At 41.0% G+C, this 18,028-nt stretch overlaps 1 protein-coding gene across 1 annotated transcript in view; it reads left to right on the top strand.

Annotated features, from left to right (window-relative positions):
• The window catches only part of AGBL4 (AGBL carboxypeptidase 4), an 801,122-nt gene extending 798,255 nt beyond the window's left edge, over positions 1-2,867 (top strand). Inside the window, exon 6 of the mRNA XM_060233017.1 lies at positions 2,820-2,867. Coding sequence (XP_060089000.1) covers positions 2,820-2,867 — 48 coding nt within the window. The remainder of the gene's footprint in view (positions 1-2,819) is intronic.
• The last annotated feature ends 15,161 nt before the right edge of the window (positions 2,868-18,028 follow it).

The raw sequence follows: 18,028 nt of genomic DNA, 5'->3' as shown, positions 1-18,028 counted from the left end.
AGAGCAAGAGAGGGAGTGTATTACCTGGAAAAAAGTTAAAATAATAAGGTTTAAAGCCTTAAGTCAAGAAAACTATGGAAAAGTTAAGCAATGATCTTTTAAAGGGCAGTTTAGTATTGTAATTTAGAGTTAGTCCAATAAATGGACAAGATGGCTGAATGGTCCCTTCCAACTCTATGATTCTATGATTCAATAAACACTGAGTTACCGAATAATCACTACTACAATATAGACCTTACTGAAATGAAGAAGAACAGGGCAGAGCTTGGTGGGTTGCATTGTGTTTGCATGATTGTACACACTGGAGGACAGGGAATCAGAATAATTCATCAATGAGGTTTAAAAAACATACCTGATTTGTTTACTGATAGACTGAGTGCATAATTTATTATGTACCATTCATGTGGCATGACATTTTTTGTGTGTATTTAGCGGCATTCATATATTTTGTAAAGTGAAATCTTTTCATAGAATATAGTAAACTATGTAGAGCAGAAGGCGTTACATTTCTTGTGTCTTACTTTCTTTTCTTTTCTTTTCTTTTCTTTTCTTTTCTTTTCTTTTCTTTTCTTTTCTTTTTAGTAGTTTACATGATATCTGACACTATGCATCCAGTAAAGAAAACCAATAAAGCTTAAGTTGAAGAGGGAAGGAAAATCAGACTAGATATGCAGCTAAAAACAGACATTAGGAAGAACTGCATTTGCTTTGTATGAGTGTGAGGTGTGGAAAAGGAGGAAATAATTTGCTATGCCTCATGGTCCAGAATGTCTAACTATAGGACTGCTTTTTGGGAGAAAGTGAGAAAAGAATTGATACTGTTTTAACAATGTACAGGATTAGCTCTGCAGAGGAGGCAACAGACGTTGCTGCAATAGTATGTCCATTAGTTATATCTGAGTTTTTGTTGGAACTGGGAACTGAGTGAACTGATAGAGTGAACTTATATTACCACATAGCAACTAATGAATGACATTCACAGTCTTCAGCCCCACTTTGATTGCATGACAAGTTCAAATCTGTTTTGACAAGGTCATGAGTGAGCAAATTTTTGCAAAAGAGAACTTTTTACTTTAGTGTTCAGTCAGGCATGCATCCATCCTCAAGGACTTTCAAGTGTCTCCAAAAGAATACAGACAACATAATGATGACAGTTAGATTAGAAAAGAATCAATAGGCCTGACAATAAATGAAAGCAACATAGACATTATTGAGCAGATTAGGAGAAATAAATTAAAGTTGACAAGATATTCTGCAATAGTGCTGTATAAATGTTGGACCAAGAGAGTTACTTATTAGAACAAGAGCGTTATCTATTAGAATGTGCAGGGGGAAAGAAGTAGATGGCAGTGAACCTCATGAAAATGTGGCATATATGGAGACAGTGAAGGTATCAAAATATCTGAATTGTTCATATTGCTTATACTAGTACTGTCTAATAGTTAAATGGCCTACTTTTGATTGGTAAGCACTGAGAACCAGAACGCTTACACAGAGGAAAGGTAACCTAACTTTGGGATGATGTTCTAGGAAGCTATTCAATATAGCATCACTGTTAATGATTCTTCAAACCCTGTATATGAGGATTTGGAAAATCCTGCTTTCATTACAATTATTATAAGGTTGTGATATCAGTTATAATAATGATTAACCTTTCCAGTACTCATTAACTGTAAATAGTTGGCCCTATTGATTTTGTTGTGGTACTGAGTTTTACAGGACCATTGTTCAGCATGTGCAGAACTATGCTATTTTAATCATTGACATCTTGCATTTCCACTGTACTGTTTATCCAATATAAATACAATTAGGGATTAGCCAAAACCAAAATTAAAGAAATGTTACCAATTATGTGGGGAATGTGTAGCCCTTCTCCAACACCATACAGAAAAGAATTTTGTTTACTGGTCTCCAGAAGTCTGTCAGTGATGTGGGTAACTGAGTTTCTGGGGCAGGGAGTTCTAGAGCTGAAGTCTTGACCATATGGCCACTAATCTTACCTTACATAGAGCTCACACATAGCCAACCACAAAGATATCAATATACTGGCAAGTTTACATTGTATGGTCCCTCAAATACCCAGGTCCAAAGCCAATAGGGATTTAAAGTTCAACACTAGGACTTTAAATTATGCAAGAAACACACTAGAAACCAATGTAATTACTCTTTTGTAGGGAAGATATCTCTGTTGCAAGTTCCACTAACTTCCTTGGTTGCTACATTTTGCACAAACCATTTTTCAAAGGCAGCTTTAAATTAGTTTTATCTTGTTAACAAGTGCTTGTCTGAATTGTTTGTGCCTCACACTATTAATGTAAGTTAACAACTGGGGTACTGTTTGTGGGACCAGGTATCTGGAGTAATAGCAAAGAATGTAGTTATTCTGGGCCTCTTCTAACTGACAGCCATTACCTTTGCTCCTCCATGGTGGAAACATATTTTAAGATTGAACTGTAATTTTAAACAAAGTTTGATTTGAGATAGTGGGACATAATCTCTAAATCACATAATTCCCTTTGTTGATGTGTTAAATGCCTTCTTGATTTGAAACAGGTAGTTAACAAATTTAAATAAACATGCATATGTGCACTTTCACCATCAAATTAATTACTTGCACTCTAAGAATGAAAACAACAAGGCTTTCAAAGGACCATGCTAGGTATTCATGGTTCCCATCCAAAAAAGTAACATTGAGCAATGTTACTTGTCATTAATTCTATTGCAAATGTCAGAACACTTGCTTTGCATATCTAAGCTGTCCTGTAAGAAATGGTCATCCTTCAATAACTATCATCTCTCTCTCTCTCTTTTTTTTTTAGCAACAGCGGCAACTTGACCTCTTGACTATAACCAACCCTGGTGAGTAAGCCACAAGGCTCAGTTCTTCTTCTGTTTTCTTAAATGTTGGAATTCTGTACCTGTTCTGCATGTCTTTGCAATGATCTAAGTTCCAATCATTATGGGGTTAAAATGTTTACCTGTTCTCTGTTGTCTGCCTGACCTAAAAAGAGGAACTTGGCTGTCTGGCAATGAAGAAAAAGCCCGGGAAAGGACTGTTTGTTTGTTCATGCTATTGGTCAGTTTGTCAGGTGACTTCCTTTGTCTAGGTAGAGAGAGGTCAAGGAGAAGGAGGAAGATTCACCATTAGCAATGTGACTTTCTTAATGATAAAATGTAGCTGCTAGTGTTTCTTATTTCATCCCAGTTCCCCATCCCATTAGAAATAAACTTTTGTTTTATACTAAAGAGCTCTTAATCTCATTTGGATCCAATGATCCATTGAACTGTTTGGGATATACAAATTGATTTTTCAAAGAATACCTCTAACATTAAAGAGATGGTTGTCTGAATGTGCCTCCCTCTCCCCTTCTTGACATGCAAAATGAACACCATTCCTTAGATAATCTTTAACATAACAACAACTGACAGCTATATTGTGTTTGGTAAGGCTCTGGGCAGTTATCCATTCACAGTTATCCATCTCCCTCTTCAGACCTGAACTCTGTGAATTTGAGTGCTGATATTTCTTGAAGCCTCCTGGGGTTACTGTTAGTGGTATGTCTGCAGGGCAGATACACTATAATTCACAATGTATGTTCAAGTGTCACAGAAGCATTCAGTTGAACTCTCTGCAGTGGTAAAATAAGATATTTACTAAAGAATAAAGGCTATATTATCTGTAGAAGAATGTACTGTCGATGAGAAGATATTTTATTTGTCAAAAAGTCCAATATGAAACTAAAATACTTTCAAACCACTACTTGTTGAAAAATAACTAGAAGTGGCTGATATTACTCAGTTTGTGAGGTATAGTTTGATCATGCCAGCTATTGCTTTCCTGTGCTTATTTCTTGGTGTCCTGACAAGTACTAAAAGAAACCGAACTAGCCTGATAATGCCCAGCATTCAGTGCCTCTGTCCTGTTCATCAGACATTACCCAGTAGCTGCAGTGGCGCAAACCATTCTGTGTCATTGTGGCTAAGCAAATATATGGGACTGAGTTTTGTAAGTAATACATTTCATAACACCGATACTGATGGCATGTAACATTGATTGGACACTGTGGCTGTTATCCAAAGAACTACTCAGTATTAGGTAGCCTAGCACCAAAGTGCTATGTATCGGACTTTATGTTTGGCAGGAAGGTTTCACGTGCCCAGGCAATAGCGGGAGCACTAGAGATGCAATGATACACATAGAGAGCTGGATGCTAAACAGTCACCAATTAGCAGTCTGTTTATTATTCCACATTTGATCCTAATAAGCAGGCACTATAAATCCCAGTTATATGAACTATAGAATCAGACTTCAAGTTTTTAATTTTATAATTTCTATTACTTTTTAAAGAGACCTTGCTTTGATTGTAGCAGTATGTCCATGAAAGTATTTTGTAGTAGTGTGGTGGTAAAATATGGCAGGTGCACAAGTGCAAATGTACCAAACTGAAGAATTCTTTGCTTTGGGGCTGGGTGTCACCAATATGAGGATGATATCCGGCTCTGTATTTCATTATCCAAAGCATCAGATGCATCTTTCTTGCTTCTGAACTTGGGCTTTGAGGCTTTTAGGTTGTAGTCAGGTGGCTAAGGCAGACCAAGCTGAATCTGCATCAAGAAAGGTCAGAGATCTAGTCTTGTTTATATAATAAAGCAAAGTTGCTAGAACCTGCCAGAAAGTGATAGGTTCTGTGTATGCTTCTGAAATGCTTCTATATAAACCAGAAGCCATGGAATTTGTTTGGGATAGCCTGTCCTGTCAGAAAGGGGGTCCAGGATTCTGAGAGCTTATCTTATTGCTCCACTGGGATATCAGATAAGCTTTTCAGCAGCAGCAAAGTGACTTCCTGTGGCTTTCTCATGGTATTGTTCTAAATCTGACTGCCAGGTCAGGAATTTATTTAGCTGTATCTACAGATCCAGAGGCTTTTAGGCAAACCTCTGAAAGGCTATGTGAGAGACAGCCCATTATACCTTTAAAGTCTATAAAACAGCCTAATCTCGAGCACTTAAAGCATTCTCATTTTTTAAAAGTCCATTTTTAAATGATAAGATATATCTAATTTGTTAAATTGTGATTCACAGTTGGATAATTTTCAAGTGCTTTTAGTTTCTGCTAGAAGAGTTTTATTGTTTAAAATTATGGATCCACTTCTGTGTTGCTCCATTAATTTTCAATGGCTAGAAAATAATATTTTAACCCTTCTTCAGTTCAGTGGAATTATGTGTATGATTTGCACTATAGTCCTAAGAAGAATTAAACCATATCTGATCCCAGTGAATTGAACAGAGTTATAACTCTCTTTAGGATTGCACAGTTAGCAACTTAGCATATAACTTCCTTGAGTAAGAGTTATTTCACTACATACCAGTGCTTAGGACACTGCATCATAAAATTAGGTTACTAGAAGAAAAGCTTTGAAAAAGTTATTTAAGAACAAGTACTGCTATTCAAACTCAATGCAAGCTATTTTCATTACTGTCTCAAACATTGTGAGCTCTTTTTACTCATTGGAGCTTGAAGATATGAACTCAGGAAGCTATAATACACCTATTAGTAAAAATGATACAGGATAATAAAATGTGACAGAAAATTGTTCACCACTGAAACTCATGATCTGGCTATGCTGGTTTGTCCATGTAAATTAATACTACATTGTTTGTGATCAAAGTACATGTCAAAGAATCCCAGCTGAATTTGTAAAACAACCTTACTTTTTATGTTTGTTGGTGAAAGTTGCATTTAAAATCCTTATTTATTTTTCGAATAATGATGTCTCATCTAAAAGACTGTTCAGAGCAACAGGGCAATTAAATAAGACAGTGGATGGGAAAGTAAAGTTATCTATCTGCAAAATTTGAAATGGGGAATCTGGAGATAAGGCGCTCGATGGTTGATAGATCATGATGGGTAGCCGTGTTTGATTGTCTGTAGCAGTAGAAAAGAGCAAGAGTCCAGTAGCACCTGAAAGACAAACAACATTTGTCACAGCGTAAGAAGTTTCATGAGTCACTGCTCACTTCTGCAAGTATCTGGACTCTTGTCAGGGCTGGCCCTGTCATTAGGCAAACTAGGTGATTGCCTAGGGCATTGGCCTTCTGGGAGCACTGAATTGGGTGCCCCCTATGTAACTCAGTGTTGTTATCAGTGGGGAGGGCACTGGAAGTTAGCCTTGCCTAGATGTCAAACAGTCTAGGGCCAGCCCTGACTCTTGTTCTTTTCCATTGATGGTTGAGACTAGGATTACTAACTCCAGATTGGGAAATTCCTGGAGATTTGGAGGTGGAACCTGGGGAGGGTGGGGTTTGGAGAGGAGAGGGACCTCAGCAGGGGATAAGGCCTTAGAGCCAACCCTTCAAAGTGGCCACTTTCTTCATGGAAACTGATCTCTGTTGCCTGGAGATCAATTAAAATTCTGAGAGATCTCCAGGCTACACCCAGAGGAGCCAACTCTAGACAGGTAGATTAGTTACCAAGGTTCCCAGATAAATCCCTCTGCCTTAAGCATGTTTATTCACAAAGAAGTCTTGCTAAGTTCAAGAGGGACCTGTTTTCAAATAAGTATGCATAGGATTGCAACCTAGGGTAGATATTGATTAAATAGCAATTGACAGCATCTTATTGCCTCTATTGCCTGTTTTCATTATATAATTTCAATAGACATCATATTTAATCAGCTATGATCTGTTTCTCTCAGGCAGCAACTAAGATGGTAAACTGATGTCTATGCCACTTCATATTGTGGGTGGGGAATAAACAGGAGTAGCTCTGACTATCTATTTGCCATGCCTTTCTGCACAGTTTACCATGAGGCTTAGGCAAACCCTTGCCTATCAGATCCTGCTAAACCCATCAACCAAGCCAGCAGTGGAGTACGCCAAGACCAGCTAGCGCAGCTTATGGCTGATACAGAGAGCCAGCATGGTGTCGTGGTTACAGTGTCAGAGTAGGATATAGGAAATTCAAGTTTAAATGCCCACTCTGTCATGGAAGCTCACCTTGGCCAGACACATTCTCTGACTTAACTCACAGGGTTGTTGTGAGATACACCGGAGAAGAATGATGTAAGCAACTTGAGGTTCCCATTGAGGAGAAAGGTTGGATATAAATATAGTAAATGAATACAGTCATTGGCAGGATGTAATCTCCTAATTTGATTGTCGTTTTTATCAGTTTGCTTCCCTGTTCTTTTCCTTCCATCTAGCTCCATAGTTTTGTCTGCTCAGCTAGATCTTGCAAAGGGGTAGCCCTGTTAGTGTGCTATACAGGGCTTTTTTTGTAGCAAGAACTCCTTTGCATATTACGCCACACACCCCTTATGTAGCCAATCCTCCAAGAGTTTACAGGTCTCTTAGTACAGGGCCTACTGTAAGCTCCAGGAGGATTGGCTACATCAGGGGCATGTGGCCTAATATGCAAAGGAGTTCCTGCTACAAAAAAAGCCCTATAGAAATTAAAACAACCTTTCCTCTTTAAAAAAAAATTCTCTTACTCTTTCTCACACTTTTCTCTTCATTTTGGTCTCTTTCTTTCAAAATCTGCCCTCATTTTTATCTAGGCTTGCCAATCCCCAGGTCCCAGCTGGGTTCTTCCGCTTTCCGGATCCAGTACAAAGTGCTGGTCATAACCTTTAAAGCCCTATATGGCCAAGGACCGACCTACCTGAGGGACCGTCTCTCCCCATATGAGCCCCAGAGAGCACTGAGGTCAGTGGGGAAAAGCAGACTGAATATCCCTGGGCCAAAAGAAGTTAAACTTCAAAGCACCCGCACCCGGGCCTTTTCTGTTGCGGCCCCACAACTCTGGAACCAACTCCCAGAGGAGGTGCGGGCCCTGCGGAACTTAGACCAGTTCCGCAGGGCCTGCAAGACCGCCCTCTTCAAACAGGCGTTCACCAATAACTGAATTAATGTTTACCGCCAGATTAGTAACGTTTACCGCCAATGTTGACTTAGGAATGTTTTAATTAATTATTGATTATTGACTGATTTTAATGTGAATTTTAATGTGAATTTAATGTTTTTATTACTATTGTTTACCTGAAATGCTGTTAGCCGCCCTGAGCCTGCTTCGGCGGGGAGGGCGGGATATAAATAAAATTTTACATTTTACATTTACATTCCCAGACTCCTTCCTGCCCCCAGTCAACTGGCCGGCGGGGGGGAAGCCCCGCCCTCAAAGCCATCATGTGACTTTCCCCCTCCGGAAGCACCAGTCCCCAATTGGAAAGGCTTTCTCTTGGAATGGGGTGTCTGTGTTACTTGGAAGAAGTTGGCTGCAACTCGTGAGTAGAGAGGCCAATCCCTCATTTCAGAGTCGCCAGAAACGGGGGGGGGGACATCTGCTGAGCACTTCATTATTCCCTATGTGGAAATCGATTCTCTTAGGGTATAATGGGGAATTGATCTGGAGGTTTCGGGGGCTCTGGGGGAGCTGTTTTTTGAGTTTCAAACAATTTATTCATTTGCAATATATTGTTACAATAATCTTTTCAATTTTTTTTAAATGATACCAAATATAAACAATACATCACTTTTCCACTCTCCACTTCTCCCTCCCTTTTTTGACCTCCGCCGGTGTTTACTAAAAATTAAAAGAAAAAGAAAGCAAGGTAATTTTACAAATCAAGAATCTCCATTTTAAAACCTTATAGCAATACAGAAGAAATTAAAACAAAAAAAATCATCTTCATTTTTCAAAGAGAAATTTTCCCTTTATACTTTTTAAACTATAGTCCATTATTCCATTCAATTTTTATCCAAAAATCACTGTGTCCCCTTACTTTCCATTGTTTTTCAACATAGTTTTGAAATTTCTCCCAGTCCTTCCCAAACTTCTCCAAATCATAATCTTTTAAGATTCTTGTGAGTTTGTCCATTTCACTCCATGACAAAACTTTTAAAAACCAGTCCCATTTCTCTGGTATTTTATCTTGCTTCCATGACTGCGCATACAATGTCCTTGCAGCTGAAAGCAGGTACCACACCATTGTTCTATCTTGTTTTGGAAAACTTTCCATTTGTAATCCCAACAAAAAAGAGTCTGGAGACCTCTTAATGTCATAGCCCAAATTTTTTGACATTTCTTTCTGGATCATTTGCCAAAATTGTTTTGCTTTTTCACAAGTCCACCACATATGGTAAAAAGATCCTTCATGTTTTTTACATTTCCAACATCTATCTGACATTTGATTGTTCATTTTTGCCAGTTTCTTAGGTGTCATATACCATCTATACAACATTTTAAAACAGTTTTCTTTGATGTTATAACATGTCGATATCTTCATAAAGTTCTTCCATAGATACTCCCAAGATTCCATTTGTATTTCTTTGTTAAAATTAATTGCCCATTTTATCATTTGAGATTTAACTACTTCATCTTCTGTAGACCACTTCAATAACAATTTATAAGTCCTTGAAATCAGTTTTTCATTCTCACCCAACAGCATTTTTTCTAATTCTGTTTGTTCGTGTCTTATATGGACCTGGCATTGTATAACACCAATGATGGAGGCAAGTAATTCAACCTGTCCCCACTACCTACTACCGTTGGGATGGGATACAGGCTGGAAGGGGGCCAAGCTTCTTTATGTCTCAGCCACCTTCCCTTAAATCTATGCCTGTTCCCCCTGTCTATGCCTATTTTAGCAGTGGAGGGTGGTAAGAGGTGGGGTACCGCAGGGCTCAGTACTGGGTCCAATGCTTTTTAACTTGCTCATTAACGATTTGGAGTTGGGAGTAAGCAGTGAAGTGGCTAAGTTTGCAGATTGTTCAGGGTGGTGAGACCCAGAGAGAATTGTGAGGCACTCCAAAGGGATCTGTTGAGGTTGGGCATGTGGGCATCAATGTGGCAAATGAGGTTCAACGTGGCCAAGTGCAAAGTGATGCACATTGGGGCCAAGAATCCTAACTATAAATACACCTTGATGGGATGTGAACTGGTGGAGACTAACAAAGAGAGAGATCTTGGGTTCATGATAGATAACTCACTGAAAATGTTGAGACAGTGTGAAACTGCAATAAAAATGGGCAACGCTATGCTGGGGATTATTAGGAAGGGAATTGAAAACAGATCAGCCAATATCATAATTTGTTGTTCAATTGCTGATGGCACGACCTCATTTGGAGGTATGGCCTGCAGCCAGTGGGAGGAGGGAGGATGGCCACCAGTGAAAACCTGGGACTGTCATTCTCTCTGTTTAGGAATTGCCAGATTGTTATGGTTTTCCCCAGAAGTGATACCATGCTGCTGGCCCAAAGACCATTTTTTATTCTCCCACAACTTCTGCAAATGGCAGTGGGAAACAAGAAGCAGGGACAGAAAATTCTACAACCTCTACAATTCTACAAATGCCAGCTTCATAACTATTTCAGCAAACTTGTAAATATTACATACTCTGTTCCTTTCATATTAATTTTTACTGTGTTGTTACATGCCAATAAAGGCTAACTGACTGAAGTGGCATTGGGTTGTGATTGCACTGGTATTGATGTACACTCTGTACATTGTACTGGTTCTGATAAGTTTGCAAAAATGGCCCCTCCTTGATTAGATTGTGATTGAGCTGGCATTGCCACATTGGCACCAGGTTCTGCTTGACACTAGTACATTGCACCGGTTCTGCTGAACTCCCCCCCCCCCCCCTTGGAGTGTGATTCTGTGCTTGACATTAGTCCTTTTGAGCTGGCATTGCCACATTGGCAACTGAGTTTTTCTGGGCACTCGTACATTACATTGGTTTTGCTGGGTTTGCAATCTCCCCTGCTTGGAGCATGATTCTGTGCTAGGCATCAGTCCTGTTGCGCTGGCATTGCCACAATGGCACTGGGTTTGGCCGGGCACTGGGTTTGGCTGGGTACATTGCACTGGTTCTGCTGGGTTTGCAAAGATGCACCTCCACCTTCAGTTTCTACTGAAGAGATTCTCTGGTTCGTCCTTAGTCCTGTTGGTTTTGCACTGCCACAGTGGCACTGGTTCTGCTGAGCACTCTGCACTGATTCTGCTGGGCTTGCAAAAATGCCCCCAACTTTCAGTTTCTACTGCAGAGATTCTCTGCGACTTTGTCTCTTTCTTCTTGACTTCTATTGCCTTGCTTTTTTGGCTGGTTTTTTTCGTCCATTAGAAACAAAGGAGGATGAAGCATCATCTTTGGGGGGCTATATCTCAGATCCCATAAATTCAATCCTCACCAAACTTAGAGGGCAGGTAGAGGAGAGTCAGCTTGTGATCCCCTGTGAGTGTGGTCTCTCTAGCACACTGGGGTGCATTCTACCATGTCATGAACTAGTTTGATTAGCTCTTTAAAGTTTGTGACAGTTCATGGCTAACAAATCAGACACACCATGAACCAAAATGAACAGCATTTTCCCAGTTTGTACCCATCCCTAATGATGATAGGTTGGAATTGACCAACAGTAGTGGTACCAGAAGCTTTTATTCATGTTCAAATCCTCAATACGGCATGAAGCTTAGATCTCTTCCCCTATCTTCTGTACTGTATAAAATGATTGTACTGAAGCATCCCCCTTTTTAAAATGCAAGATCTCCATGACTTTGAGACAGAGAATCCTTTTTGTAGTGTATGGAGGCTATTGCACCCTTCTTAAATCTTCGTTCGCGAAGCCAAGCCGAGAGAGAGGGGAGGCTTGTGTGGAAAGAAGTATTTGAATAGGCTAGTGAAATGTGCAAAATTAAACCTTACATTAAACTTTATTTCCTTATTGTTCTGGACATTGTCCTTTTATTCTGCATGCATATGTGCACACACACACTTACATGCACATGCACACACACACACATGCATGCTTAGGTAAACCTGAAAGAATTCCCTCCTGCTTAATGAGTAGATCAATTATTGTTCATAGAAAAAGATAGTGTCTCTTTAAAGGTTATTTGAAGGTTGATTGTTATCTTATTGCTTATATCCAGCAAATCTACTCAGGCTTATGAATGAATTTGACCTTTTTATAGTTAAAGGGAAAGAAATAACAGAACAAAAGTTAATTTAGAACTCCATGCTACAACAATTTTTCCCCAGAGAAATGAAAGGGCATTCAAATCGATACCTGGACAATAACACTTTTGATGAATGTTTGTACCCAATTTTCTCATTTTGTTAACTTGAGATTGGGAATTTTGAATAGTTTTCAAAGACCATATTCTATATTTGCTGTGGAGTATGTGGTATTGTGTCCAAACAATGCAAGAGGATAATCATTATAGAAGTATCACTGGGCCTGAAAAGGTCAGTTAGTTGGAAATGTCAGCTTTCAATGCAACTATACTGGACCTTCATAGGCAAGGATCCAATTAAAGGGACATGCCAAAGTGCATAGAAACATCACAGTGGCCCAGAATCATAATAAGGTGTTGTAGAAAGCTTTAGTCTTTTTTTTTTTAATAATAATAATGACACCTGCTTTTTCAAATGCCTTCTCTATGGTTATTATTGATAAGAATCTGCTTTCCAACAGGCACAACATATACATAATTAAGATCGCCAATGCAGAAAAAAACATTTTCCAAGGCCACAAAATGTTAAACAAGCAAAGTCCAGTGTGTTTTGATTATTGTTCTGCTGTAATTTGTAGCTTTGAAAAGTAATAACCAGCAATACAATGAATTGTACCTTTAATCTGGGTTAAAGTATAAAAAAAACCTTTTGGTCCAAAATCAAAAGGAAAGAAGGGGAAAAAAACAATAGCATCAAATTAAAGGTTTTTAATTCCATCAAAATGATAGAATGTATTCAGCTGAGAACAAGTATCAGTATAGGATTAAGAGATTCAAATCCCCCCTCTGCCATGAAGCCCAATGGGTGATTTTGGTCCAGTCAGCCTAACCTGTCTCAAAGTGTTGATCTGAGAATAAAATGGTGTGGTGGGGAGATCACATAAGTTGATCTAAAGCCATTGGAAGGCTTGGAATTTTGATTCTCCTCTGATGCCTAGATGCCCATTATACTGCACACATCTATGAGACGTTGCATGATGAAAAAATGTACCTAACTTGCATAACAGAAACATAGCTGGAAGAAAATGACATGGTATGTCTGCCCCAACTAACACCTTCTGGTTACACAGCTCTCCATCAATCCTGCTCAACGAGTCTGGGTGAAGGTGTGGCTATTATCCTCTGAAAATCCTTCAACTTCTACGGACTTCCAGTGCAAACTATCACTGACATTGACTGTATGCTCCATACATTTGGGACTAAGGATAGATTAGGCATTCCTGGCTACTGTACATATAGTTCCTCAGTGGGCTCTCTCTATGCATTGGCAGAGGTATTTCAAATGTTGTGTTGGATTGACTGATTGTTCTGGGGGACTGAAACATTCATACTAAGGATATCTCATCTGGACCAGCCCAAGATTTTATCGTGTTCTTGATTGCCTTGAATCTCTCCCAAATCATGACTGGCCCAACACATGAAAGAGGTCACAACCTGGCCTTAATCTTTTGTAGTGAGCCTCTGAGGAAAGGTTTGGCTTCAGGACTGAAGATTCGTCCTGAACAATGGTCTGTTTACCACCTAATTAAATTAAATTAAAGCCAAAGTAAATGTGGTCTCGACACCCTTCATGACAGGGGGGCCAGTTAAAATGGTCCACCCACAGAGGTTCATGAACACTCTGGAGCAGGGTTTCCCAAACTCCCCACCCCCCACCCCGTGGCCTGGCTTTTTTTGCACTCCTCTTTCATGGCCTACTAAAATTTGGGGGTGGAGCTGGGAGACAGGAAATTATGTATGTCCCTAATGTTTTAAATTATGCTGTCCCTAATGTTTTAAGTGGTTTAAATGTCTTATAATTTTAAATATTTTATAATTTTAAATGTATTAATTAATTTTAACTGTTTTATGTTTAAATGTTATTATGTGGAATTTTATGCTGTGAGCCGCCCTGAGCCACTTGTTGGGAAGGGCGGGATATAAATTAATAAATAATAATAATAATGTACAAACATGCTTAAAACTCTTGCAATATTTTGTTTAGGAAAGGTAGGAGAACAGTGGGATTTTTCAATGCAATTTTAAATCTAAAACATCAAGAAAAAGCACAAGGATCACACAGCAAAAAAAAATATACAATGCTCTCAGCCTGGGAAAACATGAAATGGCAGGGCATTTCAAGTCCCCCCCCCCCCCCCCCCCGGTGTACTCAGATTAGCAATGGCAAGGAAGGAAGGAAGGAAGGAAGGAAGGAAGGAAGGAAGGAAGGAAGGAAGGAAGGAAGGAAGGAAGGAAGAAAGAAAGAAAGAAAGAAAGAAAGAAAGAAAGAAAGAAAGAAAGAAAGAAAGAAAGAGAGAGAGAGAGAGAGAGAGAGAGAGAGAGAAAGAAAGAAAGAAAGAAAGAAAGAAAGAAAGAAAGAAAGAAAGAAAGAAAGAAAGAAAGAAAGAAAGAAAGAAAGAAAGAAAGAAAGAAAGAAAGAAAGAAAGAGAGAGAGAGAGAAATGGCAGCCTGGGAAAACATGAAATGGCAGGGCATTTCAAGATTCTTCCCCCCCACCACCACCACACCCAGTCTACTCAGATTAGCAATGGCAAGGAAGGAAGGAAGAAAGAAGGCAGACAGGAGAAAAGACTGACTGACAGAAAGAGAAAGAGAGAGGGGGAGTGGGAAATAAAGAAAGAATTAAGGAAGGGAGAAGTCCAGAGACCCCTGCGCAAGCACAGCTGGGTCCCCTGACTTCCACTTGCCAGGGGGAAGTCCGGAGGCCCCCACCCAAGCACGGCTGGGCCCCCTGACCTCCGCTAGCCAGGGAAGTTCAGAGGCCCCCGTGCAAGCGCGGCTGGGTCCCCTGACCTCTGCTGGCCAGGGGGAAGTCTGGAGGTCCCTGCGCAAGCATGGCTGAGTCCCCTGACTTCTGCCGGGCGAACATCAACAGGAGGCCCCACGACTGGCATTGAGGTCTGCGTGGCCTGGTGCCAGGTCATGACCCTGCCATTGTGAAACGCCAGTTTATAGAGTTCTTTGCCATATATAGTTTGTTGCTCACATCATCATATATTATAATAGCCAAGTGTGGCCCAATCTATAGATATCTAAATCTGTGGATTGGGTCCACTTATGCAGAAGTAAGATTTTCCTGCAAACTTTGGCCCCTCCCAGGCTTGCAGAAAAATCTGAATGTTAAAAAAAGAATGAGTGTTACAAAAGCTAAAAATAGAGTTCCAGTCAATCTGGAAGGAATATCAGCCACTATGTAGAAAAGGTCTGAGCTGCCAAAGGGCAGCTAGGGATTAGATGAAAGACGACTGGCAACAGGGGAGCTGTGGTGCAGCAGCCTCCAGAGATAGAAAAGTGGGGATTGGGAAAGGTCCAGGGAGGTTGCAAGGTGGCAGCAGTGGGACAGGTTCCCACCAGCTAAGATAGTGGCCTGGAAGAAGTTATGAGGCGGTGGCAGTGGGCCAGCCTGGACAGGATGAGAGCCCACCAACTGTGGCACGATCTGAGCCCACCAACTATGGCAGGAAAGCTCAGAAAGGCTGTAGTCCTCCAGAGAACCATAGATACTGGTAGGAAAGGGACTGGAAGCATACAGGTGAGGAATCACTTACTGCCATGAACTCTGGGAGGCAATGGAGGCAGGAGTATGGTTGAGAGGAGAGGAGGAGCAGGAGAGAAGGAATGATAATGGGGGACAGAAGGAATGACAGCATGAGTGAAATAGATAAAAGACAGGCAAGCAGGTGAGAAACCACTCTCCCCATGAACTCCAGAAGGCAATGGAGGCAGACAGATGGGTGGGGGGAGAGGAGGAGTAAAAGAGAAGGAATGACAGTGGCGGGGGGCGGGGGGAGAGAAGGAATGACAGCATAGCTGAAATGGAAAAAAAAAGAAAAGCACACAGAAGGAATGTCAATAGTGGGAGGATGAATGAGAGTAGTCATGGCTGAAATGAGGGGTGGGGGAAAACACACATAGATAGAAGGAATGACAGTAGTGTGTGGGGAGGATGTAGGAATGATGGTAACCAATGGCTGAAATGGAAAAGGAGAGACAGAAACACAGAGAGAAGAATGGCAGTAGCAAGGGATGATGGTGGGAAGACTGGGATAGCTCTCCCCACAAGTTCCTTGTGAGTCTCCACATATATTATATTAGCAGTCCAGAGACTGGACCTGTGAATGAACAAGTAAGACCTTTATGCAAACCTGGAAAATGCCCAGATTTGCAGAAAAATCTGAAATCTTTTTTTTTAAGAGCGTAAAAGAACCCCCAAAATATACAATGAGCATTAGTAGGAAAGAACCAATTTGGTGTAGTGGTTAAGTGCATGGACTCTTATCTGGGAGAACCAGGTTTGATTCCCCACTCCTCCACTCCTGCACCTGCTGGAATGGCCTTGGGTTAACCATAGCTATCGCAGGACTTGTCCTTGAAAGGGCAGCTGCTGTGAGAACCCTCTCAGCCCCACCCACCTCAAAGGGTGTCTGTTGCAGGGAGAGAAGATAAAGGAGATTGTAAGCCACTCTGAATCTCTGTAACCACAACAGGTTTGGTTTATGTGAGTAAAAGGAGGACTCTTTAGGGCCATCAGTGACTTAGTACCAAATAGTTTGCATGAGTCACCTAGGTTTAGGTGCTTGCTAATATTCAGCAGCAACCACCTCACAAAAGCCAGTGTGGTGTAGTGGTTAGTGTTCAGACCAAGATCCTGAATCCATGTGTAACTGGCCCGGGGTCACCCAGTGAGTTTCCATTCTGGAAACTCATTGAGTGACCCTGAGCCAGTTACACATTCTCAGCCTAATTTAACTCACAGACAGAGAACCTCAGACTAATTTAACTCACAGGCAGAACCAAGATTGGCCATTAGAAGCACCTGGACACCTCTTGGTGGGCTACTTGCCTTTCTACCCACACCTTGGCTGGTCAGTCCTCTGACAGAAAATGCCTTGTGTAAGGTGGAAAAGGCAGCATGCAGCTAGCCTGATGCAAGGCAGCACAGTCAGATCCTGGTCTGCAGGAGACCCATGTGAGAGGTGAGAAGAGGGGAATGGCAATGCCTGGCTTAGCTTGCTTGAGCCCAGGCAGACACTGGCACCCAGCTTGGCTAAGCCCTGCACAAGGTAAAGTAGATGGTGGCACCCAAGTCTTGCATGTCTCAGCCAAGCCCCACAGAAGATGGGGTGAGACAGACAGTGGTACCCAGACAAGCCCCATGTGAGATGAGGCAGACAGTGGTGTTTCACTCAGCTAAGCACCATATGAAGCGAGGCAGACAGTGATGTCTGGCCTGGCTGAGTCCTGGGCAAAGCAAGGCAGAGGGTGGTGCCTGGTTGAGCCCCATGCAAGGCTATGAGGCCAAGCACCATAATTTTCCTCAAGGATTAACATGGATATTAGAGGGCCTAGCCCAGTTTGGCGTTCATGATTGCGGGGTTCCTGCAACTATCATCCTTCTCTCTTTCAAAAATGTGGTTATTGGCCTAATTGTGAGAACCTGTGCTCAGTTGCATAACCAGATGGGAAAGGGAAATTAGGAGCAGTTGCCAACAGCCTCTAGAAAGTTCCTGAGATGAAGTTCTGATTGGACCCAAGAAACCATCTGATGCCATAGGGCAGAAAGCTATAATAAGGGTATAGGCCAGAGAGAGTTATCCTAATACCATGCCAGTATACTTAGATATGTCATTATGATGGATTGCAACATATAGAATGCTTTTATGCTACTCTGGATTTTATGCTGCAAGATTTGCCATCAAATACGCAGGTATATAAAGTATTAGAAATAAAGGTTAGCTTTTTTTATTTCCATGTTGCTAATCTTTGCAGAATGTACTACATAGTCAGTTGTTTTAGTAATTTAACAAATCTTTATACTCTTTTACAAGGTATGGTTTCTTGCATGTATCCAGCCTTGAGGACACACAGGTCTGGGAAGCTGTTCAAGGGTTCCAAGTAGGGAATGAGATATAATAACCCAGGGGACCCAGAGGAAAAGACCAGTTCCCAGCTCAGCCCAGTAAAACCCCATGTGAGGTGAGGGAAGTGTCCAGCCAAGATAAAGGAGTCAGTGCCCAG

Source organism: Heteronotia binoei, chromosome 2 (genome assembly GCF_032191835.1).
Source record: "Heteronotia binoei isolate CCM8104 ecotype False Entrance Well chromosome 2, APGP_CSIRO_Hbin_v1, whole genome shotgun sequence".
NCBI lineage: Eukaryota > Metazoa > Chordata > Lepidosauria > Squamata > Gekkonidae > Heteronotia > Heteronotia binoei.
The sequence above is the reverse complement of the archived record's forward strand: the minus strand, read 5'-3'. Positions and strand labels throughout refer to the sequence as shown.